Source organism: Mixophyes fleayi, chromosome 6 (genome assembly GCF_038048845.1).
Source record: "Mixophyes fleayi isolate aMixFle1 chromosome 6, aMixFle1.hap1, whole genome shotgun sequence".
NCBI lineage: Eukaryota > Metazoa > Chordata > Amphibia > Anura > Limnodynastidae > Mixophyes > Mixophyes fleayi.
Genome location: NC_134407.1, coordinates 28103291 through 28129286, shown reverse-complemented (window position 1 = coordinate 28129286; position 25996 = coordinate 28103291). Strand labels below are relative to the sequence as shown.

The 25996-nt window shown below is 40.6% G+C and overlaps 2 protein-coding genes across 3 annotated transcripts in view; both read right to left on the bottom strand.

The window, feature by feature from the left end:
- The window catches only part of LOC142160968 (alpha-2-macroglobulin-like), a 99960-nt gene extending 86528 nt beyond the window's left edge, over positions 1–13432 (bottom strand). The window contains exon 1 of the mRNA XM_075216125.1: positions 13322–13432. Coding sequence (XP_075072226.1) covers positions 13322–13395 — 74 coding nt within the window. The 5' untranslated portion in view covers positions 13396–13432. The remainder of the gene's footprint in view (positions 1–13321) is intronic.
- An 8992-nt stretch (positions 13433–22424) lies between these two features.
- Positions 22425–25996, bottom strand: part of LOC142160963 (alpha-2-macroglobulin-like) — a 75325-nt gene continuing 71753 nt past the window's right edge. For both annotated transcript variants that reach the window (XM_075216109.1, XM_075216110.1), the window contains exons 34-36: positions 25214–25316; positions 24634–24678; positions 22425–22604 (exon numbers count right to left, since the gene is read on the bottom strand). In XM_075216109.1, the coding sequence (XP_075072210.1) occupies positions 22585–22604; positions 24634–24678; positions 25214–25316 (168 nt within the window). In that variant the 3' untranslated portion in view covers positions 22425–22584. The remainder of the gene's footprint in view (positions 22605–24633; positions 24679–25213; positions 25317–25996) is intronic.

The following is a 25996-nucleotide window of genomic DNA, read 5'->3' as shown; positions in this document are numbered from 1 at the left end:
TGTTAAGTGTTAAAAGTGTTTATAAAGATTTAAAAAAAATATATATATATTTCTTGAAGTAGAAGTGACAGTTGGGAGTGGTTGGTGGTTGCCGGGGGTGACAGTTGGGAGTGGTTGGTGGTTGCCGGGGGTGACAGTTGGGAGTGGTTGGTGGTTGCCGGGGGTGACTGTTGGGAGTGGTTGGTGGTTGCTGGGGGTGACAGAGTGAGAGGAGTGTGATACTCAGGACCGCTGAGAGAGATCCCTGTGTCTGGATAGACATCTGGATAGATGTGGCGATAAAGATGAAGGAGAAGGTGATGGAGAAAAATGATGAGGTGGTGACATGTGGACAAAGCCACATTAAAAAAGGGCGCTTGCGTCGGGTAGTAACGCTCTTCCCCTGAGAAGGCCTGGGCTATGCCCAAATGCATGACAAGAACCTTTTTAACACCTTAAGTAGCTTGATTTGACTAGAATGCATGAGTATCATGCACGGGTTAACTTGTGTATATATATATATATATATATATATATATATATATATGTATATATGCATTTATACATTACTGCCATTGATTTATTAGGTGCCCCAGGGCTGTGCAGTGCCAGACAGTGAGGACATCCAACTCTTTCAAGGCAGAGCAGAGACAAAAGGAATGAGTGTGGATAATGGTGGAAATTAGAACAGTAGTGAGCGTTGCTAGTGTAAGTAGAATAGGTGGGAGTAGAGATGGGTTTTCACAGAGCATTTAATAATTTCACAGGTGGGTAATGAAACAGGAAAAACCTTGTAGGTGGGAGTGAGAGCATATTTTAAGAGAGTTGAGGGACATATCAGAAGAACATCTACAACAATGTAAGGGAGAGGTTATTTTAGATGATGAATAAATAGGGTGGGGTTGTAGTTAAGCAATTTGCAATGGTTTCTAGAGGATGTAGGATCTAGTGTAGGTATTTGCAGAGTGCTAGAGTGGATATGACGTGACAAGAGAGGAATATCAGTCTCACTATGCCCTTTAGGATGAATAGAAACGGGGACAGATAGGTGAGGGGAATGCCAGATAAGAGGAGAATGCAGAAATCAAGGTGGTAGATGATGAGGGAAAAGATGGCTGGTTGGCTCTTGGGTAAGAAAAGGGCTTTTTCCAGCAATATTGTGAACCTGGAGGCAACAGATATGTGGAAGAGATTTAATGTAAAAAGTAAAGCAGAAGGTAGGGTCAATGGCGACACCAAAGCCGTTGATTTGGGAGCGTGGGGACATTGTGGTGTTGATGCTGAGGGAGATTTGCAGGGAGAGAAGATGATACGCACTTTTTTGAATATGTTGAACTTTCAGTAGCATTAGGACGTTCATGTGGAAATAGCAGAGAGACAGCTGGTCACACAAGATAATAGATAAAAGAAGAGGTCTGGGAGGAGAAGCAGATTTGGGTAAGAAATATACAGTGAGAGTGAGAAAAGCAGAGAGCAGAGGACAGAGCCTTGTAGGACCCCAAGAAATAGTGAAAGTGGTAGAGATAATAAAGGAGTGGTTGGTTAGGAATCATTGCACCAGCCCTCCAGAGCCCAGAAGAGAAATGTCTCCTAAAATTAGGAATGTGTCCATATCTAATTCTGTCACAATTACAAACATCTATTACACATACTCACTTACTGTACTTCCTGCTTATTCCCATTCTACCTCTCCAGGCATAAGGAGACACCTTATGTCTGGTCAATAACACTGAAAAACCTTTATACAGATGTATGCACACATATTTTTGGTATGCTTGCACAGTATGGAAATGCAAATCTAACAAGTAAGTTTATGTGATATTGCTTCTATATGTTTATAACAAATTTTATACAGAAATTATTATAATATTAGAGAGTTACCTGTGGTTTAATGTTTTTGGACTACATTATAATTATTTATATTTGTACTGGTGATTCTTGAGATATTATATTATTCATGGTATTTTTCATAGTGCATCTCTTGTTTATATAGCTCTGTATTCTTTCTCTTGAGCAATAATGTGCATGTTACACTCCTTTTCTGAATCTGTGCATTTATATACACCTTGTTGACAGGGTACCAGCAGGCCCGCAGTGCAGGTAAAAGGCACAAATTGTAGTCACTTATACTACATCCTGTATCAAGCTCTGCACCCCGCCACTGACCAAGGTGCTGAAATAAGATCAGCCGTATACAGTGAAGGACATCTTCTGCCATAAGGCAGTGGTGAAAGTTTACACAAAGCCTTGGTTTGGACAGCTGCATTTCGGTGGCATTGTTCAGCTGCCTATCATCTTGTTTGTTACCCAACCTGCATATATGGGGATACCTATTAACTTTGAACCCACCAGGGCCTGAGATGGAGAGAACAGAGCTATAGAGAGACAGAGATAAATACAAAGTGGGTGCGCCTACACCTCACTGCCAGTGTACAGGAGATGGCACAACTTGACACTTAGTTTTCCACTGTAGTTACTTGTGTGTGAATTCACTAATTGTTTTATTTAACCACAATCAGGCAACGGGGAGGAATTAATATTTGCTAGCTAATTCAGTGGGAAGTTTGGAAGCAGGGCATTTTCTACAGGGAGGACGGACAGGTTATATTGAAAGGTGAATAATTAGAAGAAAATACCTAACACAACTGTCAAAAGCATCTCAACAGTGAGAAAAAAAAAACTCCTGCGTGCACAACCTTTACTCCCATTATATTGAGCAGTGGAAAATCATTCCTGTCCATAATCTTTCTACTAGACCACACTTATTGAAGTAGCAAGAGGCACCATTGCTATTTCTTTCTAGCAGTGCACAAACATTTGCATGGACTACATTTTGCAGGGCAGTGTAATATGGGGTTTTATAGAACAGGTGATGTCTTCATTGTCATATATATATTGCATGCAGTATTTGTAGAGTTTGTACATGAATATTTTGGTGAAAGTTAGAATCCCTCCTTTCAAAATCCTGCGCATGTCCCCCAATTTGTGTTTTGGGATCGATTTTCATTATGTTTGTTTACTTTTAAAGGAATACAGTATGTGACATAAGTATAGTACAAGATATGAATAGTGCTTAAACCAAATAATAACAGCTTCTGAACAAAACAATGTTTAATAAAAGGTAATAATTTAATATATATGGCTATATGTTCATTCTCTTAAGAGCTGTAAGAGTTAATTACAAGGCTAATGTTAAATTGTACATGGTTGAATTGAACAATGGATTAGGGCCCTGATTATTATAATGTATTGATAACATAGATGTTCTATCTCTGCTTATTGCATTGGTTGAAAATTTGTTTTCTACACAATTTACCGAGAAGATATTGCTGGTGCAGCTGCCCAGCGATACTGGCTGGCATTGGTAAGAATATTCTTACTGTTTTGCAAGCCAGTTTTGGGTGTATGTGTGAAGTGTGCTGGTTCATGCAAGAGTAGTGAGACTGGAAGCCTCGAATTGGCCTTCTAGTTCTGGTTTTTAAAATATCTAAAATACATTAACATAAAAGAAATGAATTGGCTGGCATTCCAATAAAAAATGGTTTATTTAAATAAATAAAGCATTTCCCTATAAATATCCTCTGCTATGTCCATGAAAATAGCAAAAGAGGATTGTGGCAGTACATGTACACGATCCTTGCTTTGCTTTCCATGGGGAAGCTCTCGTCAAATAAACCCACTTAGGGGTATATTTACTAAATGGCGGGTTTAAAAAAGGGGAGATGTTGCCTATAGCAACCAATTAGATTCTAGCTGTCATTTATTTAGTGCATTCTACAAAATGAAAGCTACAATCTGATTGGTTGCTATAGGCAACATCTCCACTTCTTCAAACCCGCAGCTTAGTAAATCTAGCCCTTAATCTCTTTGCGGGCTAATATCCTTGAAACCACAGCAGTAGCCCTTGATAGATAGGGAGAAGCCCTATATCTGGCGAATAAACCAGTTTTCGACGTAGGGCTTTCCTCTACATAATAAGAATAGAGCTCTAGGTATTATAAATGTAGATGGATAATATGCATGTGAATAACTAGACATATATCTAGGGCAAATATGCAGTTTTGAGCTTTGTTTTCACAGAATCAAGTCTGGCTTTCTGCAAGGGATCATTAATGTAGTGATATAAAATTTAACACAGATGATTTACTTTGGTGCACGTTTTCTTCTCATAATGCGTAATCGTAATTGCTGCAATTGCTAATTTTATGAAGCACTGCTCATGAGTTTTATTACGTATATCAATAATAATTAAGTGTATCTAAAGTTTTGTTCAGTAAAGTCCAGGGTAGAGGTATTTAAATGTCATATCCCACCAATTTCAGAGATCACTAATATTTTTTATCGCCACTTATCATAGAGATAAAATTATAGTTTCACTGTAATTTATCAACATGGCTGTCCCAATGAGACATTTTTTTAAATCAAACAAGTTTTACTTGTTTTTTAGAGAAACATTAACAACAGTCACACTCTGCCACCCACGCAGGGGTATCATGCGTATGTCACACAGTTGAACATTGTACACAGAAAAGACATCTCAGTTCAAGGACATCAGGGATAATAACTCATTGTCAATAGAAATTGAGTAAACCCTTAGGATCACACAGATTCTGCAGTGTTGGAGCTGTCCTCCAGGGAGAACAAGCCACATGAGAATAAGGAAACATAAGATGTGCCTACAGATGGTGCTCCGGACGTCCGCCGCCCAAGGACCCCCCCACCCCAAAAGTCTGCTTCATCAGGAACAATCCAGTTCTCGCAAATCCTAAGTACCAAATGGCAATTTCCGACAGTGATACCAGATCTTCTCATATTTATCTAACTTGTTATGGCTTGTATACATGAATCTTTTGAGGCTGACTATAACATTGACCAGGTCAATTGAGTCCCTAAGGATCGGATGCTCTTACGCCTTCCACTTCCTGACAATAATGACTTTAGCCAGCATAAACAAAGTGGACAATAACTTGTTGAATCAGTTTATGCATCCTGCCGGCTAGGCCCAGGCCAAAGAGGCACATCCTCGGACTAATAAAGGGGATCCCCAAATTAAGTTTCATTATGCAGTCCATGATTTCACCCCAGAATGTAGCCACCCAAGGGCAATCCCACAACAGATGTCAAAAGGAGCCCCGCTGGCTCCCACATTTAGGAAAGGCCACCACCCGACTCCCACTAAATTTGAAGAGACGAGCAGGAGTGAGGTAAGCCCTGTGCAAGAGAAAAACCTGGATCTGCCTAAATCTTGCAGATGCAGTGACTTTGTAAGGACTCTTAAGGGTTCTACCCCAACCCCTATCATCCAGCACCCCCATATCCGTCTCCCAGTCAGTTCGCAGCCAGGGGAGACCACCAGCACCTAGCCCCTCCAGTAGATGCGAGTAAATCAAGGAGACAAGGAGGCTGGGTCTGAGGCCCAACAGCAGAAGCTGGAAGGGATTATCCACCTGCTGTGGAGCAGAATCTCTGAATTGAAAAGTAAGGGCATTTTGAATTTGTAGATATCTGTAAAAGTAAGCCCTAGGGATACCATGCCCTAGCCTAAGTCAAAGGATCGGAGAGTTCCCCCCCAACATATAAGTGACCCAGATAGCATACCTCAAACCTGCATCAGGCAGCCATGCAATCCATATGCATAAGTTCAACCAAGTTAGTTTTGAACCAAAGGAGGGTCTCCAGGTCTACCCAGAGCTATCAATGAGCTTGATCGAAAGGCGCCATATTCTCACTGCCTGTGACAACAAAGGAGAACACCATCTAAAGTGCCTATTCATCATATGGAAATGGATCCGTGCATAAGGGGACTCCGACTCAGCAACTAAGCAGTCATGTAAGTCAGTATGAGCTCTAGACGTCACCCATCTAATATGTGCCAACTGCGAGGCATAGTAGTATAATCGGAGATTCAGGAAGGCAAGCCCATCTGTTTTTCGAGATCTGCACAAAGTGGAGAACTTAACACGAACCCTCTTTTTAGCGCACACCAAGGACATAATATAATTATCTATCTTCTGAAAACTGCTCTGGGGATACAAACAGGCGACAGCTGCAGGACATACACAAATTTTGGAAGTGCAAGCATCTTAATGAGGTTGAGACGCACCATGACTATGAGTGGCAGCTGCTTCCAGGCATGCATCCTATTTTTCAAATAGTCAAATTGAGGCTAAATATTATATTTGAGATATCGAGACATATCATTTGTGTTTCAGACACCCAAGAACTTACATTTATAATTCAATTGCCTGGGGAGATAGATGGGGAACAGGATCAATCTGGTAGGGTCCCTGGAGCGGAGATATATTAGACTTATCCCAGATAAACCAAAGTCCAGAGAATAACCCAAACACAGTCACTACAGATGGGTGAGCTGTCAAGGAGTGCTGTACGTCAGACAAGAACAATACCATATTAACCGCATATAGCACTATGGTATCTGTCCTATCTCTGCCAATGAGACATTTTTACTCCAATGTTAAGTGTTCACTCAGTGCTTGACTACTTTCTGTTAAAGAGCGCATAGACGGACTTTTGTCTCGCATGTCCATTGTAGATTCTCTCCTGGATAGATTATGTGAGCACTTAGTCACTTGGAACAGGGGTGATTTCAAGCAAGAGATAATAACCCAGCAAAATAATTATAGCCCTGTAGAACTGATAACATTTTAGCACCTTGTGAAATGACTGAGAAGTCTGTGAGTTGGGCTGTGGAAACATCTCCATACAGTGATGTTAATTTAAAATAGAGATGGTCACTGACCCCCGTGTTTTGGTTTTGGTTTTGGATCTGGATTACCTTTGGGATTTGGTTTTGGCAAAACCACCCTTGCGTGTTTTGCTTTTGGTTTTGTTTGGTCTTGTTTTGCAATTTTGTTTAAAAATCAATTTGTTTTGGCCTAAAATAACCGAATTTAGTGCTCCATCTTTTTCTTGGATAAGTAAGGTAATTGTAAAGCTAATAAATTATGAAAAAAACAGGTTAATTCCTGGTAGGCCGTCATTAATTCTACACACAAACCATATTGTCTTCCTCTCCATCTATGCCTATTGGCAATACAGCCATCGTCTTTGGGTGTATATTACACCCTACACTTATAGTTAAATATATAAAGAAATGGACAAAGGCAGTTTGGTTTATGTCTCTATAGGCCCCTCTCCACTTGTAGAAAATAGTAAAAAATTCAACCGTTATAGACTGTACAATATAAATTGAAATGGACAAAGGCAGTTTGGTTTCTGTCTATATAGGCCCCCCTCCACTTGTAGAAAATAGTAAAACATTCAGTCACTATAGACTGTATAATATAAATTGAAATGGACTAAGGCAGTTTGGTTTCTGTCTTTATAGGCCCCCTCCACTTGTAGAAAATAGTAAAACATTCAGCCACTATAGACTGTACAATATAAATTGAAATGGACAAAGCCAGTTTGGGTTCTGTCTCTATAGGCACCCCTCCACTTGTAGAAAATAGTAAAAAATTCAACCGTTATAGACTGTACAATATAAATAGAAATGGACAAAGGCAGTTTGGTTTCTGTCTCTATAGGCCCCCCTCCACTTGTAGAAAAAAGTAAAAAATTCAACCGTTATAGACTGTACAATATAAATTGAAATGGACAAAGGCAGTTTGGTCTCAGTCTCTATAGGCCCCCCTCCACTTGTAGAAAAAAGTAAAAAATTCAGCCGTTATAGACTGTACAATATAAAATGAAATGGACAAAGGCAGTTTGGTTTCTGTCTCTATAGGCCCCCCCTCCACTTGTAGAAAAAAGTAAAAAATTCAGCTCTTATAGACTGTACAATATAACTTGAAATGGACAAAGGCAGTTTGGTTTCTGTATCTATAGGCCCCCCTCCACTTGTAGAAAAAAGTAAAAAATTCAGCTGTTATAGACTGTACAATATAATTTGAAATGGACAAAGGCAGTTTGGTTTCTGTCTCTATAGGCCCCCCTCCACTTGTAGAAAAAAGTAAAAAATTCAGCTGTTATAGACTGTACAATATAACTTGAAATGGACAAAGGCAGTTTGGTTTCTGTCTCTATAGGCCCCCTCCACTTGTAATATATAGTAAAAAATTCAGCCGTTATAGACTGTACAATATTAATTGAAATGGACAAAGCCAGTTTGGGGTCAGTCTGTGTATGACACCCTACCCTTATTGAGAAATTGCCAAAAAAGCAGCCTTTCAAGACTGTACGTGATATAGATATGCCCCAAGTCCCGTTCCTATTTGGGGTTAGATTGCACCCTACACTTATATAGAAAGTTTTAAAAAGATGTTATCGTCATCATCTTCATCTTCATCTACACCCTCATCAGGGTGTACGTCATCATCACAGACTATCAATTCATCGCCGCTTGAATCCGCCATTAGAGAACTGTCAGTGCTTGGATGTCTTTGATGGTGAAGGACTTCCTCGTGGAAGATGTAGTTAATTTTTATTTAACATCATTTTCTCAACATTCTTTGGAAGTAACCTCCTACGGCGATCACTAGGCAATTACTAGGTTCCCGGCTGTGCTGAATATTCGTTCAGAGTACACACTGGAGGGTGGTACACACTGGAGGGTGGGCAGCTTAGGTATTGCAAAGCAAGTTTGTACATGGGTTTCCAAATGGCTTGCTTTTCTTCCCAGTAAGGAAAGGGACTGTCTGACATTTCCATATCAATTACCTCTTGAAAATAATCCTCCACCATCCTTTACATGTTAATACTTGGATTGGATGGAATTATGGGCAAGGTCACACATTTTTTTTGAAAAACCTTTCAAACCAGCCCAGGGGGTAAAGGTATCATACTCCGGTTTCTTCAACTCGCAGGATTTCGGCTAGATGACAGCTAAAATTTAAAGCGGCGCTGCCTTGTAAAGGCAAGTTTCCCTTTACAAGGCAGCGCCGCTTTAAACTTTAGCTGTCATCTCGCCGAACTTCCGCGAGTTGAAGAAACCGGAGTATGATACCTTTACCCCCTGGGCTGGTTTGAAAGGTTTTTCAAAAAAAAATGTGTGACCTTGCCCATAATTCCATCCAATCCAAGTATTAACATGTAAAGGATGGTGGAGTATGATAAATTTACCCCCAGATGTTAAACTGTTCTGGTCTGCCAAATGCGTCTTTCCTGCTTTGCTTTGGAAAATTTTATTTTTTACGAGCAGCAGCTGCTTGAGAAACTGAAGAACACATTGTTAAGCCAAGGCCCAGTTCAGCGGACAACTTGCTGACCAATAGCTCCTTGCAAAAGTTCACATCTCGCTCATTTTGAAGCAAAGACTCAATGTAGGTCTTAAACCTTGGATCAAGCACAGTGGCCAAAACGTAGTGATCCGAGTTCAAGATTTTAATAACTCGAGGATCATTGTGAAGCGAATTAAGTACTTGATCTACAAGGCCAACATACTTTGCGGAATTGCTTTCTTTCATCTCCTCCTTCAGTTTCTCAAGCTGCTTTTCCAATAGTCTAATTAAAGGAATTACTTGGCTCAAGCTAGTAGAGTCTGCACTCACTTCACACATCTCAACTTCAAATGGTTTCAGCACCTTGCACAGCACTGAAAGGATTCCCCACTGTGCAAGAGTGAAATACATCCCCCCTCCTTTCCCAATGTCATGGCTTGTGCAATGCGCTTGGATGACTTTGGGCTGTTTTTCCATCCTCTGAAGCATGTACAGGGTGGAATTCCACCTAGTTAACACCTCTTGATTAAGTTGGTGGCAGGGCAAGTTAAACTGTTCTTGGAGTTGCTGCAATCTCCTATATGAAATTTTACAGGCCACCGAAAGCATCTCCTGCACCTCAAGGTTATTTCTTAGGAAGCTCTGCACCACCAAGTTGATGGTGTGAGCAAAACAGGGAATGTGATGGAATTCACCCAGCTGTAATGCTCGCACTATATTGTTGGCATTATCAGAAATGACATATCCTGGGGAGAGTCCAAGTGGTATAAGCCATGTATCAATCACATCTCTTAGTTTTCGTAACAAATTGTCAGCTGTATGCCTGTTAGTGAAACCGATGATATAAAGAGTGGCCTACCTGTGACAAGTGTTACGTAGTGGTTTACATGCTGCTGTTGTTCCTGCTGGTGAAGGCAATGACCAACCCAGTGGGCTGTCACAGTCATATAGTCTTTGGTTTGCCCACTTCAACTTGTCCACATATCTGTGGTTAAGTGGACAGTGGGCAGAATGGCATTTTTCAGTGCAATCTCTACATTTTTACACACTTTTTGGTATAGTTGTGCAATAGCTTTACGGGAAAAATGGTGTTGCGATGGAATTCTGTAACGCGGACACAAAACCTCAATTAACTGTGAAAAACCAGCTGTGTTTATTGTGGATATTGGACGCAGATCTAACACTAACATGGTAGCCATGGCGTCTGTGATTCGCTTGGCGACTGGGTGACTGCTGTCATATTTGCTTCCCCTAGCAAATGATTGTTTCACAGTTACTTGTTATAATGTAGGACTTCTCTTTTTCTTGGCCTTCCTCTGGGATGACGATTTACCCACAGCAGCAGCAACAGCAGCAGCAGTGGGACTAACGCTTTCTTCAGAGGAATCAATTATAGCACAGTAGTCATCCAGCCTTACTAAGTGGGATGCAGGGCTAAATCTGAGGATATTGATGAGGATGGTGTTGTGGGTGTATTTTGTAGTCGTCGGGTCCTAGCTGATGATGGAGTGCTTGTAATTTTTTTGGAAGAACCTTCAGGTTTTCCCAACACTTTGCCATGAACTCTCGTCAAATGGCGTAACATAGACGAGGTTCCAAGATGGTTAAGGTCCCTCCCTCGACTGACTGTGGCTTGACATAAACTACAAATGGCTATACAACTGTTGTCTGGATTTGGGTAGAAATAATTCCACACATAAGAAGTGGATTTTTTTGGTTTCATGCCCAGGCATGACAATGGCCTTTTTCTTGTCACGTGCCAGAACTACTGCCACTGGTGCAGGACTTACACAAACAACCTCATCAACATCCTCATTAGCGCCCTCGTCGCCTACACAAATCTCCCCCTCATCCTCTTCTAATTCCAAAGTGTCATTTTCAATTTGTGTATCACCGGCTACACTCGGGCTGTTCAGGCACACATCAGCAGAACTGCTGATAGGGCCCTTCTTTATGGGTACACAAACACAATGCTCACGATTAGACATACCACTGTTGGATGGACTCTCCACTCGATTGGTGTCATTTGTGATTCAGAGCATACATTATTCTCTAATGCCTTACTGTTTTCTTGCAGCTCGGCTTTCACGCGTAACAGTAGTTGTGCACCACTTTTAGACTCCAAATTGCTTGGTCTTGCTTGGTCACGAGTGACCGTACAAGAAGAAGGCTCAGTAACATTTTTTGATCTGCCTCTAATAGAGAAAGGCAAAGGCCTCATTCTTTCTTTGCCACTGTGTGTGTAGAATGGCATGTTGGCAATTTTTTTTTTATCGGCAGTTAACTTTTCCTCAGTTACACTTCTTTTTCGCTTCAACACTGTAATTTTTTTTGGATGTGTGTTTTTTTCCCTGATTTAATAAGACTATGTACTTTTACATAGGCTTTACCAGATGACGTACTGGGAACACTACCATCAGGACTGGTGCCAGCACCTGCTTGCTGATTCTGCTCATATGTGTCTGCTTTGAATCCATTTTAATGAGCCCAACCCACTTGTAGTGCAAAATATTGTATAGATACTGCTGCTAAATATGACTTTTTGCAGCCAGAAAAATTATTGTTTCACACTGGGGAATTTGGGACACCCCAAAGCACTTGTAATGCAAAATATTGTATAGATACTGCTGCTAATATGACTTTTTGCAGCCAGAAAAATTATTGTTTCACACTTGGTAATTTGGGACACCCCAAAGCACTTGTAGTGCAAAATATTGTATAGATACTGCTGCTAAATATGGCTTTTTGCAGCCAGAAAAATTATTGTTTCACACTGGGGAATATGGGACACCCCAAAGCACTTGTAGTGCAAAATATTGGAAAAAAAAAAATGCATCCTCTATTCTCCTCTCTTCCTGCTCTAACAATTGCTAATAGAATTGGTAGCAGAATTGCAATAATAATTGAAAGAATAAGGTATACAATCATTGCTCTGTTCCTGCTCTAATATAGCCTGTGACCTAACCCTGCTCTCTCCCTCTGTCAAATGGCGATGGATTGCTGTGGAGGCGGGTATTTATGTATTTCAAATATCGCGAGAACCGAGCCCCGAGATCCGACGACGTCACGATGACGTTTTGCCTCGATTTCGATTCCGAACGGACGGGAGAGTATCAAGCCTGCTCGGCTCGGTACTCGGATAGGCAAAGTTCGGGCGAGTTCGGATCTCGGGGAACCGAGCCCGCCCATCTCTAATTTAAAAGCTCCTTCTGCAGAGAAGATAATAGCCCAGTGATCATTGATAAGCACTTAACCTGTGGAGTCTCTTCCTGTGTCTGCTAGTGTGCTTGTTAACCCTTGGCTGCTGGAGAGTTAGCAGCATATGTTCCTGCAGCGACACAGTAGTGATGGAGCTAATATTTTTCTTTGCAGGCTTAGCCTAAAGGACATGTAATGCTGTCTTATCAGCTACAACTCCAGTGCAAATCTTCTAGCTCTGTGGAAGCAGAGGTTTAGTTATCTCATTCCTCAAGTGAATAATTAAAAGCTGTTCAGAGAGGTAGACGATACAGGAGGGGAAGCTGGATGACCAGGGGGTAAATGTATGAATCTCCGGATTCTTCATCTCCGGCATGTTCAGCCTCTTTACAATGCAGCGCCACTTTAAATTTAAGCGCTGAAGAGGCTGAACACGCCGGAGATGAAGAATCCGGAGATTCATACATTTACCCCCAGATTGAGTCTCATGTTGTGAGTCAGGACATCAGTGCTTGCGGATGGTGTGAGCTAAGATTGGGGACTAATGGAACCTTAGCATGAGCAGGCAGAACCCCAATATTCACGTCAGAAGTTTGGGAACTTATCAGATATAAAAAGTGTTCAGGATGGAGGGTAAGAAGGCATCATAAAGAGTCCACTTAACATCTTCCCTACACACCTTGATATATTAGGTGAAATGAAATATAAGCCCATTAGCCAGAGTTAAGCCTCATCACCACTTAACAAATAGACTTATTAAACAGAAATCCTTTGCTCATTCCCACCATGTTCAATTTAACCCCTACCATGTACTGTATTAATCCCTACATTTGTTGTCAGAATAAGTTGCTCTATTTTCTATGACAGAACTAGCAATCTTCATGTAATATTTCTAGTAATATTATTGTTTATCTACCAAGTACTAAAATGTTCCACAATGCTGTAGGAAAAAAAATAATTCTTACGGGTCAGGGTCCGTAAGGTCTCCCCCATGGATGACAGTCAGGAGCAGGCATAGTCCAAGCGATGAGCTCCACATGCTGCTGGCCAGATATCACAGTTCAGAATGAAGAATGCTGGAAAGGCTTTATAAAGCTGTGCTGTGTACAGCCCTCTGTACACACATTACACAAACACTGACCCTTGCACAAGACCTTCTCTGTAATGGATGCAGCATGTTTGCATTACCTTGTGTCTGTTTACTGAACTGTTTTTTTGAATCATATGCTGTTACTGTGTAAGTCAGGCCTGCTGCCCAAATACACAGGATGATTTCTAAACTGTGATGACAAATACAAAGCATTGTTAACTCTTCTGCTATCACAGTAGTCTAAACTGATGGGACATTTTAAAATGAAAGGCAACTAGAAGGTGTTTCAAGTTACAGATTGGCATAGAGATATACAGCTTGTATTTTTTACCTGGCACAGATGGGCACACAAAGCATTTTAGTGTCTGTGACAGGGACCTGTGATTCATGCCCACTCTGCCCCTAACAAATCAACAAAATATCATAGAGAATGTGTTACCGTCCCATACTGTGTATAGCAACGTGCCAGCCATGTAATCTCTTGATCCACTTGTTGATTCATAAGTTCACAGTGCAGTTAATTCCTTTCTGAAAGCTAGCTTTATACTCTGCCCTCATGTGTTTCAATTACCCTAACTGCAATGTACACTGCAACAGGTTTTGTATTCTTTTCTTAACCTGTATTCATATTGCACTAAAAAGAAAAACAATGAGAGCAAAGTATTACTGTTAGTATACAATTTTATTTGCTCATAGCATATACAATATAGTTGTAGAAGGAATATGTTGTTTTAAGTACTATATGCACATGATATGTTCATACATTGTTCCCAGAAAGTTGTGTTAATTATTCACAGTCATGGTGTTGGCAGCTCCCAGGAAAGATTCACTTGACGCTGGTAGCTATCACAAGCACAACACGTGCGGCCAAGCCACTTAGTCCTGAGATGACTGGTCGTGAGGTGCAAGCTGAAGTGAAAGGATTGTAGAAGATAGAGTAGTGATGGATGAAGCCAAAGTCAGGGGATTGGAGAAGGTACATTAGTGGAGGACTAAGTTGGGGTTGAAGGGTTGAAGAAGGTAGAATCGTGATGTACAGTTAAACAGAACAAGTCTTCTTCAAAGCACAAACAGGGAAGTAAAAAACAAAACTTTTTTTCTGCAAAGGTTTGGTAGAACCGGAGACTTTATAAAGGCTACAAAACGGTGAGAGAAATTGTTCTGATTAACTTGACCCTTTCACTAAAGGGCTGATAACAGGAATTGACAGATGGTGTTTGTAGCAGTCATTGTGAATAGCTTTTTGAAAGCTGTCATCTGGAACTTGTATTGTGAATCCTCACAGTGCCCCCCTCACTCTTTTAGCAGTATACTCCAGATGCAACCCTTTAGGCTTGCCAGGATTCAGCCTGAAAAATTTGGTGAGCAGTGCAAGTGCATCAACATTGAAGAGTGATCTTTAGGACCAAAGCCCTTCCAGTGCACCAGGTTCTGCACTCCACTCCCAGATCTGCAAGAGTCAAGGATTGAATGAATGATATGTTCTTCTCCACTGTGGTAGGAGGAACCACCACTTATAAAGGAAATGGATCCTTCACCACTGGTTTCAGAAAGGAAATGTGGAACACCGGATGGATCCGAAAGGAAGGTGGTGACTGTAGCCTGTATGCTAATAAGCTTATCTTCCCGCTGATTGGTTACAGACCGATGTACCTAGACTCCAGTTTAAATTAGGGTATCTTCAGGGTGATGTTTCAGGTGGAAAATCACATTTTATTGCTCTCTGAAAACACCAGGTCATCCTGTCTCCTCTAGTCAGCAAACCTTTTTGTGTTTGCTAACACCATCTTCAGCTGCTCTTGCACAGTCTCTAGAGATAGTGCACAAGTTTGTTTGCTGAAGAAACCCCAGAGTTGGCATATGAAGATGGAACGACTACTGGATGTGTTATGTTCGTTTGGATTCTATCAATAAACATTGTCCACTGCGATCAATGGGGTTCCAATGCACAAAAGAGATTTAATAGCAAAATATGACCAATAACAATTAAATAAAATAAAGTACAGCCGATACATACGCAGCGCACTGGATCCAGCATACAGTCATTCAGTCCTGAATCCTGTGGCCAAAGTAGACTGAATGTTCGTCTCAGTGCTTGGTTTTTATACAGTTTGTGGTACATAAAAAACAGTGGTGATGCCATAGCATTTTTCCATTGGTTCAGGATTTAGGACAGTCGAGTATACTGCTTTTCATAGGTGAGTTCAAGCAATGCTCTCCAAGGGTGGGGGTAAACTCTCCAACTACTGCCAATGTGTCTTCCCTCAGGAGCCCACCAAAATACTGGTTTAAACCAGCCTATTAGCATTCTGTTACGATTTAGGATTTACCTTAGTCAGTATTTATGCCAGCCTTCCTAGGGTGCGGAGTCTAACGGCCTCCCGGTCTTCTCCAAGAACCACCGCAAGGTAGGATGGGTTTTGCTGCCGGAGAACTGCAGGTCACGACCCCCAGGTTAGCCTACTGACGTAAGGAGAGAGCTCTATGAGATGGACAGGCAGAGGTAGAAATAGGCCAGCAGGGTGCTAGTTAAGCAAGCACACTAACCGTGATGTCCTGGAGATCTCAGCCTGGAACGGAAGCCGGGTCGGTACACAGGAGTCAGTCCAATGCGTAGTGCCAGGGATGAGACCAGAGAGTAGCCAGGAACACAGCCGGGTCGGTACACAGGAATCAGTCCAATACGCACTGCAAAGGGATGAGGCCAGAGAGTAGCCAGAAACACAGCCAGGTCAGTACACAGGAGTCTAGAAAAATGCAGGGGAATATACAGGAGACAGGAACACAGGAGAGGAAGCCAGCAGCAGTTAACACGCTGCTCTGACACAGATAGTGAAGTAGAATTTGAACTCCCCGCCCATTGGTCACATGATCGCTGTCGGGACCTGCCCGGAAGTGCGGCGGAACGGAGCGACGGGACAGAGCTGCGGGTAAGCACCGTAACACATTCCAAACACAATATAATTTTAAACATTAATCCTTTATCATCCATAACTAGCATACGCAAGGTGAGATCGATTAGCCGATAGTAGCGGATGTCTGATGGTAAAAAGTGGTTTAGTATGACACCAAACATTTCCTTCATCCTGAACCTTAGATGTCAATAAAATGATTTTAACCTTATTATATTAAACTATTAAATCTATTACATTTGATTATAAAAGACTATGTACTGGAACTTTATTAAGGTGAACTATTTACAAATTAATGTGTGAGTGTAAATGTATGTAGAAGTGTTTGTTATTGCATAATACGCCCTTCCACGCCGTAGCATGCTGTTTGCATATTTTCAAATAAAGCCAATTAAATTGATGTTTATTAATTTGAAATGACTTCATTCAATTATTTGACTTTCACAGATGGAACCTGTGATCGACATAGAAAGGGTATATCACTGTGGAGTCCTGCACCTGTTTCTTCCGTGAGAACTCTGACCATGCAAGCAATTAGGACCAGTTGACCTCAGCATCCGAGACAAAGCACTGCAGGAACAATTGGAGGGAGTGGTTAGCATGCTCCTTCTGTTCGTTTGACTGGTAGTGGTATTCAGTCGAGAAGCAGAATGAAATTTCCAGCCCCTTGCAGAAGGCTCTCCTAAACTTCAACATAAACTGTACCCCTTTGTCAGATAATATCTCCAATGAAAGTTCATGCAGCTGGAAGACCTCTGTAATGAAGATCTAGAAGAGTTGGAGTGCTGACTGTAGTTTCTTCATGGCTGTGAAGTGGACTTGATCGAAGACACTATCCACTAATACCAGGATGGTGGTGTTGGTTTGAGAGTTGGGGAAGTTATTGATGAAATCCATGGACACATGTGTCCATAACCTTTGTAGCATGGACAGAGACATCAAGAGCTTTGAAGACAGCGTCCATGGTACATTCATGTGTGGACAAGTAGAACATGATTGGAAAAAGAAGGTGACATCCTTCAATCACAGTGTGACACCAGAATTCTTGGAGGGCCAAATCAATAGTCTTCATGATACCACCATGCCCTGATAATCGTGAGTCATGTCCCCATTGCAGAACCAGTTTGTTCCACAAAGCTGCAGCTCGCAGCTTGGTGGAACAAACATCTTTCCTTCTGGTGCCACGGACAACTTGTTTAGCACTGCCATCAATACCTGGATCCTGTCCAGCAGCTCAGAAGAAATGGCCTCTCCAAGAAACAAGCCTGCCGGGATAATAGTTCTTGACCTCCATGATGAATTATTCAGAAGAGAACTGTTGGGAGAGAGCATGAACCTTGATGTTGCTGAACAGGTATGTTATGATGAAGTTAAAGTGGGTTAGGAATAGTGCCCAAAATGCGTGTTGAGAGTTCAAAATTTGAAATCTGATTATATTGCAGGTTCTAATGAGCAAGGGAGGTTAGAGAATATGGACCCTCTAGAATGTGCTTCCACTCATCAGGAAGAGAAATCTTGTAAGATATAAGCTGCCACCAAACTTCAGGATCCAACATTTATTTCATGTGTCTCTCATGAAGCCTGTCCACCCATCCCTTCCCTGAACAAGTAGTGGCACCTACCTGTGCTCTGGACATAGAGGACTACAAGGAATACATAATTTAAGTTGTTATCAACTCCCACAATGTTTAGTGTATTGGAAGGGTGTCAGCCTTGAAGACTAATCATGGATTGAGTCCATGAACTTCCATTCACCTGCTGTACTCTAGAAAATCTTTTGTGATTCCACTACAGCAGCAGAGGTTCACATCTGAAGACTGCTCTCAGATGGGAGCTATTTTAAATAATCAATCCCAAAACCAGTGATTCTAAACATGTGGCAGCACTGAACACAACATAAACACGAGTGTCATGTGCTTCTGGTATACTAGGAGGACATAGCACCTTATAGACATCAGGGCTTGGGAGCTACACCTGAATACAGAACCATTCTCAGTACTGCTGGTAGCAAAGGTAATCAGTGCTGAAGAACGACACCTTATTGCATCCCTTTCATACCCTTTACTCACAGATCAACTTTGAAAGAACAAAGTTTAGCTTCCAACATTGTTGAGTTTGAGTTTAAAATCACGGCATTGTATTGCTTTGTTAATGGCAAAGTAATTATTTTTGAGCCCAGCATTGAAAGGGAGAGATTGAGGAATTTAACACCAGTGTGACTAAATGTGTTGGAAGATTTTATTTCCCAATCAGTTGTGTTAAGAAAAGTGACAAAATTAAGTGCAGAATTTTGATCGCCTTCCCAAATAATAAAATGATCATCCATATAATGGTCATTGAGCATTAGTTTCATCCAGTAAGTACCATTCTATATGAAGTCATGCTCAAATTTTGCCATGCAAAGGTACATAAATTAAGGGTGATCTTAGTGCCCATGGCTATTCCCAACACCTGAAGATAATAGCGAGTATCGAATTAAAATAAATGTGATAGAATCAAGAAGAAACTCATGTTGCCTGTCAAAGATCCAATTTTTTTGCAAAAGAAAACTATCAACCAGTTATAACAAAAGATGTGGGAGGGATGTAGGTATATAGAGCATATACATCCAGAGCCTTCTTTGGATTCTAGTTTTGATTGGAGTCTCACCTCTTTCTGCATTGGGGCTGGTGATACTTTGGCATCAAAACCAAACAGATCACTATAATAGTATATAATTATTGTGAACACTTTATCATCACTCAGATTGATGCTTGGATGGTCTCCACACTAGGCAACAGCTCAATTCCTTTTCAAACAGTATTGTCAGGAAGAATAGTATTTGACTGTTATAGACTCACTTAGTTTATGCAGGAAACAAAGCTGACCTGGTAATGATACCAAAATTAGAAAAATACTCAGATGAACAACATCTGTGCATTCACATTAGGTATCTGTTGGGTGAACAAATCTTTCAATACCCCATTCATACTGCACCAAAAACCCGGGTTTTTGCAGAGGCACGCTGAAAAACCCAGGTCTTGGTGCAGTATGAATAGTCCAACCACAAAATCCCGGGTCTAAAATCCCGGAACTTAGACCCGGGATTTTGCGAGGGGTAATTCCCGCGTTGGACCCCGCTAGCCTGCAGTATGAATGGTGCAACCCGTGTAATTCCCGGGCCTCACCATTCATACTGTAAAAAAAAAATTGTGAAGTAAAAAAAGTTAAAAAAAAGGATTTTAATTAATAAAAAATACATAAGAAATGTTTACTTAACTTATTTTCAGCCAGCGGTGTCTCCGGTGCGTTGCCGGCTGTCAGGGGGACCTCTGGGTACTAAAATGACGTAATTTCTTATGGACTAGAAATGACGTCATTTTAGTACCCAGAGGTCCCCCTGACAGCTGGCAACGCACCGGAGACACCGCTGGCTGAAAATAAGTTAAGTAAACATTTCTTATGTATTTTTTATTAATTAAAATCTTTTTTTTCACTTTTTTTTTTTCTAAAACCCGGGTCGGGCAGGTGCAGTATGAACCCGCCCGACCCGGGAATCTTGTTATCTTTACTGCCCTGTGCCCCGGCAATATCCCGGGTTAACAACCCGGGATATTGCCGGGGCGGCAGTATGAAAGTGGTATTAGTCATTAGTGACTGCCAAATGAAGCAGCTGGACATATACACACACATTAATTCTCTTTATTTGTACCTGCAGCTAACAGACAAAGATCAAAGATAAGAGTTGGTCAACATAAAAAAAAATAATACAAAAATCAGGTATAAATAAATATTGGGTATATGAAGTCATCTGGTCTGGCCAATGAAAATTGGAAGTCTTAGTTATATAGTAGATAATAACAGATATTTGGAAACAGCTATAGGTAAGACCTTAAAAATGAAAACAAACAGTGGGGTCTACTGGGCTTTCTCTTGTAGTCTTAGAACCTGTATATGCATAAACATAATGAAAAAAAGAAGGGGGGAGAAGGGAGAGGGGTGGGGGGAGTATGAAAACTAAGGTGTAGGACTCTTCTTCTTGATAGCTAAAAACCGCTTTGATTGACCAATTCTTACATGGAGAGACTTATGTTGTACCTGGAAGCATTGAGTTTTTATATGGAAACCAACGGAACCAAGTTTTTTGGAAGGTTTTAACAGTGTCATGCAGGAGAATGGATATATAATTCATAGATGCCACATACCAAATTATATGGATGATCGAGTTCAAAACTGGTTGTACTGGTTTCTCCCAGTCTTTAGCTTCTCTTTAGTCTTTATTCGGAATTTGGCCATATTGCAATTAAGCGAAACAATTTGTCAGAGGAATTATCAACTGAACCTGGAGTTTTGCGCAGTGGTACAAACAATGCATCACAAGGCAGTTGAATAAGGTACTTTGTGTTATTATGGCTAATACATCCTTCCAAAATCTAGAGATAATCCCACCATGTTAAATTTAATAATCATCATCATTTATTTATATAGCGCCACTGATTCCGCTGCGCTGTACAGAAAACTCACTCACATCAGGCCCTGCCCCATTGGAGCTTACAGTCTAACTTCCCTAACATACACACACAGACAGAAAGAGAGAGACTGGGGTCAATTTTGATAGCAGCCAATTAACCTACTAGTATGTTTTTGGAGTGTGGGAGGAAACCGGAGCACCCGGAGGAAACCCACGCAATCACGGGGAGAACATACAAACTCCACACAGATAAGGCCATGGTCGGGAATTGAACTCATGACCCCAGCGCTGTGAAGCAGAAGTGCTAACCACTTAGACACCGTGCTGCCATGATATATATTTTCTCTGTAACTGTATTAATTGAGCAATTTTGAAATCGTCCTGTTCCTAAGTTGTTTCAAATGATTCTTCAATCTGGTGGTGAGGGGATGAATCATACTGTATAAAAGGTATTTTAGAGCCACATATCTCCGGTTATAGCCGCAGATTCTTTCAAATGGGGTTCAATTTTTTAACTTGATTTAACATGGGTTTGGGAGAAATGCTTCAGCCGGAAAAAGTGAAATTGCACATAAATCAGTGATTGAAATTGGAGTGAATTCACCCAAAATATGGAGAGATCTTTTTATCCTCACATTGACCCATGGTTGAGCATATTCAAAATTTTGAGAACATCCTAACGGGAAATGTGGGTGTTTCCTTAATGTGGTAAGAGGAGAAGATTATGATGTCATTTTTAATTTATTTATTCAATTTGTCCCAAATCTCTAGAGTGAATTGAACAGGTGGGGTAGCATAGGCTGAGACTGGTCTGAGGTTCCATGGGAGCCAGTGCAAGAAACTTACCCATTTCGGGATGACATGCCTGGATATATTGTAGCTTAGCTGCTTAGTGGGGTAGTATTTTTCAAGATCCAATCCTCCAGTTGAAGTATACTGGAGATCCTCTTGTACATACTGGACATCAGAGGGGGGCTCTGTAGGGTATAAAAGTCACTAGCTGGGGATACATTGCTTTGGATTATAGCTCTTTTGAAATCAAAATCTCAGGCTGGCCGTTCGCACATTCTACAGGGTGACACACTTTGTGTCTTACATATGGTCTCTGGAGACCCAGAATCTTTGTTGAATGACAGTTGATATCTATTTGATAACAAGTCAAATTGCCACCTTTGTTTGGTGCACATAATACAGTATTTTGCCTCGATTGACTGTAATATTTTCAAGCAGAAAATATATATATCTTCCAGTCTATATGCACAAATTACAACTCTGCAAAACCAAACATACAAGTAGAAAAATGTAGCATATAAAAGTAAAAACATTTTGTAGGATATCACAGTTGTCTTTTTATGATCCACAGATCAACAAACAATGGGCCCCTTGACCTCTGGGCACCATAGAGGCCACATCCTAACAGTTGTCTTTTCTAATTTATCCCCAAATCACAGACGAATATGAAGAAGTAAAATTGACCACTTGTTAAATATTTAAAATGTATTTATTTTCTACATCTAGTAACATAATGTAATGTTTATAATAGTTTGTAAAATTCATTGTAGTGTGGAATCATAAATTGGAACTGACATCTAATAACAAATGAATTACAAAAAAAGGTGGACCCAAATATTTTATTGGCTTGGTAAATTTTGCGACGGTGCAGAAAATGCTATTTCTAAGTTTTAACACTGGGCTAATCCCTAGACATAGGACAAACTCCACTTTATCCAGGATCACGGATCTGCTTGTGTTTCCTTGATCTGCTCCATTGTTCTGTTATTCATTTCCAGCATCATCTAAAGAAGAAATTATGGAATAATCATTAAAAAACAAAAACAAGCCATTTTACTAAAATCCCTTCCCTCAGATGTCAGAACAACAGAGCTCTGGTGTCTGAGACCCCTGGTGATCACATGATTATGACCCCGCTCGCAGCTATCTAACTGCTGATTCTCCTGGCAGGAGACTTTTAAAATTCCACTCCTGATACATTGTAACTTGTCATGTGTGGAGAGCACTGGTCAATTAGTGCACTGGACACTAAGGGCTAGAATTACTAAGCTGCGGGTTTGAAAAAGTGGGGATGTTGCCTATAGCAACCAATCAGATTCTAGCTGTCATTTTGTAGAAAGTACTAAATAAATGAAAGCTCGAATCTGATTGGTTGCTATAGGCAACATCCCCACTTTTTCAAACCCGCAGCTTAGTAAATCTAGCCCTAAGTCACAATGTATAAGTAGAGCAGAGGTGTGACATTCTCCATAGATGCACTGCAGTAGAATCAAATGTTAGATAGCCGCCAGCGGAGTGAGTACCAGGCGTCAGGCTCATGCTAGACTCATGACATCTTGACCTTTCTGGGGTCAGTATGGCATGAGTATTAATAAAAGGATGTAAATTAGTGTGAGATTCTTGACTTAGTTGCAACAAAACTTTCTGTCATACAATGTTTTCAGCAATACTCTACTACATCTGTATATAATCAAATAAACAATAAATGTCCTACATTTCTAAGGCTAAAATACATACAAAAAGCATCTGTGTGACATCACAGTATGGGGGAATTCAATTCCCCCCGAGGAACCGCAGCGTTATGGATATTACCTGTATTACGGTAATATTAACCTGGCTTTCTGCTCGCAGCTCAGGGAGCAAAAAGCCGGCATTAGAACTACCGTAATAATGGTAATTACACGCACTGTTACCGTAATAACGGTAATAGTTTTAGTGTGGCGGTACTTCGGGGGGAATTGAATTCCCCCCTGCAAGTTACATCCATTTGTTTCCTTTATTTTACTAAAAAAAAAAAAGACTTGTTGAATAATGGGCAGAATTCACCTGCTCGTTGCTCTGTGTTACTTTGTGTTTAAAGGAATAAAAAAGAGGAAAGTAGAGAATGTAGTGGTAATATAATTATACAGCATATTAAAGAAGCCATGCTTTGTTGTAGAACATTAGTTATATACTGCTTACTACCTGATGAAGTGCAGGGGCAGGCTGGGTTGGGGGGCAACTGCCCCCCGAGCTGGTCCCGTGGTGGGCTACCATAGGCTGGGTCACTGGGCCATCTGCATTTCTTTCTTTTAAAATTTTCCTAATCGGCTGCTGAGTCGAGTCTTACCCCCTGGGCTATAATTTTCCAGCCCTCCACTAATGAAGGGTATCTTCTAATGGTGATTGTGATGAAACAAGTGGATGTGTTCATTTTACCCTGCATCCACGGCGTTTCTCACAAAATGTGGAATAAAGAACTAGTATTTTTATAGCCCCTTGTGATGTTCCCCAGATCCCCAGGGCACTGAGACAGGGACAATGTCCCATTTCTTAAAGGTTGAGTTTACCCCAAGGTCATAAAATGTTATATTTTTTAGTGATTTGGATTTTATCTCCCCTCGCTTCACCTCACTGGCTATTGTTAAGTGTGTTTGTACATAGTACTGTTACTGCTTTGCATTAGATCATTGTATTTTGTAATAAAATATACTGTTGTATCTTTTCATCTACCTTACCTGTGTTACCTGTGAACCTAGGTACTAGTGTTTACAGTGTGAGGTATGGGTCTAGTACCCTGTACTGTGAGACTGACCTACAGATATTATTAGATGTAGATGACCTACAGATATTATTAGATGTAGGTGACAAACCAGCAGTAATAATCAAATGTGGCCTAAGATATCAATTAGAAAGTCTGTAAATCATAAAGCTCTGATTACCTACTGCTATAATTTACTGATCAATAAAAGATCTACAACATAAATACTTTTCAGTTAAACACAGGAGGATTTAGACTAATACCCATGCTAGATATAAGTATGTATTCTGTACCTTCTGAACTGCAGGGGGCACTGTACTTTGTCACAGCAAAATCATCTGAAAGAGAAAAACAAGTGTATATTTGTATTGCAAGACATGAACTTATCAAACTGTAAGCTGATACTTCCCAGAACCTCATAGTTTCTATATTGCAATATTACTCTTTCTAGTAGACCTGAGTTCTCCTCCACTGGACATCATAACAGGTAGGAACCTTTTGGGGAGGGTGGGACAGGACGGCTTGAGACATATGTGTCCCAGGTAGACAAGTACTTAGAGCTCAGGTTCTTAATACTCTGAATATTGTGTTGTCCACGGTCAGCGGGGAACTTAAAGTGCTTACAGTGCTTCCTGATTTTTGATCGCCAACAGCGCAAAAAAATTTAAAGTCAATGGATCACAAGTGTGTGAGCCTATTTACTAGGAATTCAAAACCAAATTCTGCTCAGAGGGCAAGGGAACTCTGATGCGCTAAACATTATAAATATGCTCCAGACTACTACAAGAAATTTAGTAAATAAATGAATTGATTAATTCTGCAACTAAACAAATGTCCAGTAATATGTCTAAACTGGTAAGCAGTGCAACTTACCTGTCTCATAATAGTCCATGATAGTAGCAGTGGCCGGCTGTAGGTTACCAACATGAATGTCTTGTTCAACCATGAATTTAAAGCTCTGTATGTCCTTAGAGAGCTGAGAACAATAAGAGGACAGAGTGCCAACTCAGTGCTTGCTGGAAGATAATCAGTTTCTTATGCTATCTAGGTTTGTGGCTCTAAAATGGTGAAATATATAAATACAACATTTTGTTCCAGGCTGTAGAACCTTATCGGCCAGCCACAAATGAACTGAAAAGGTGAGTGCAAGGCACATACTTATAGAGTTAACAAGGAACATGTATTTAAAGATGAGCTGAATCCCCCAAAATGTTGTGTTACATTTACTGAAATAAAATACACGCACTTATGTCTTGAAATGTGTGCAGCACTGGACTTTGAAAACTTTCATGATTTTCTTATTTGGGAAACACTGAATAAACTGTTCTTATGTAGCAACATATTTTAAATTACTGTGATAAATTATTTTGACTTCTCTACTATATATAAACTATTTATACCCATAGACTCCAGTGAACAGGTTGGATAATATTACAGTTTCTGACCAAATTGTACAGATACCGTTAAGTATTACATTGGACAAAGAATTCAGTCTGGATGGAAAACAAGCAACCTAGTAGTGCTATGTGATCCTCTCAATTAGCATATTCACCCAACAACTAAATATGTACAAATATGTACAATTTGGTTACCATATGTATGGTCAAATTTATTGCAGATCCAGTTGTTTGGATATCAGGGGGTAAATGTATCAAA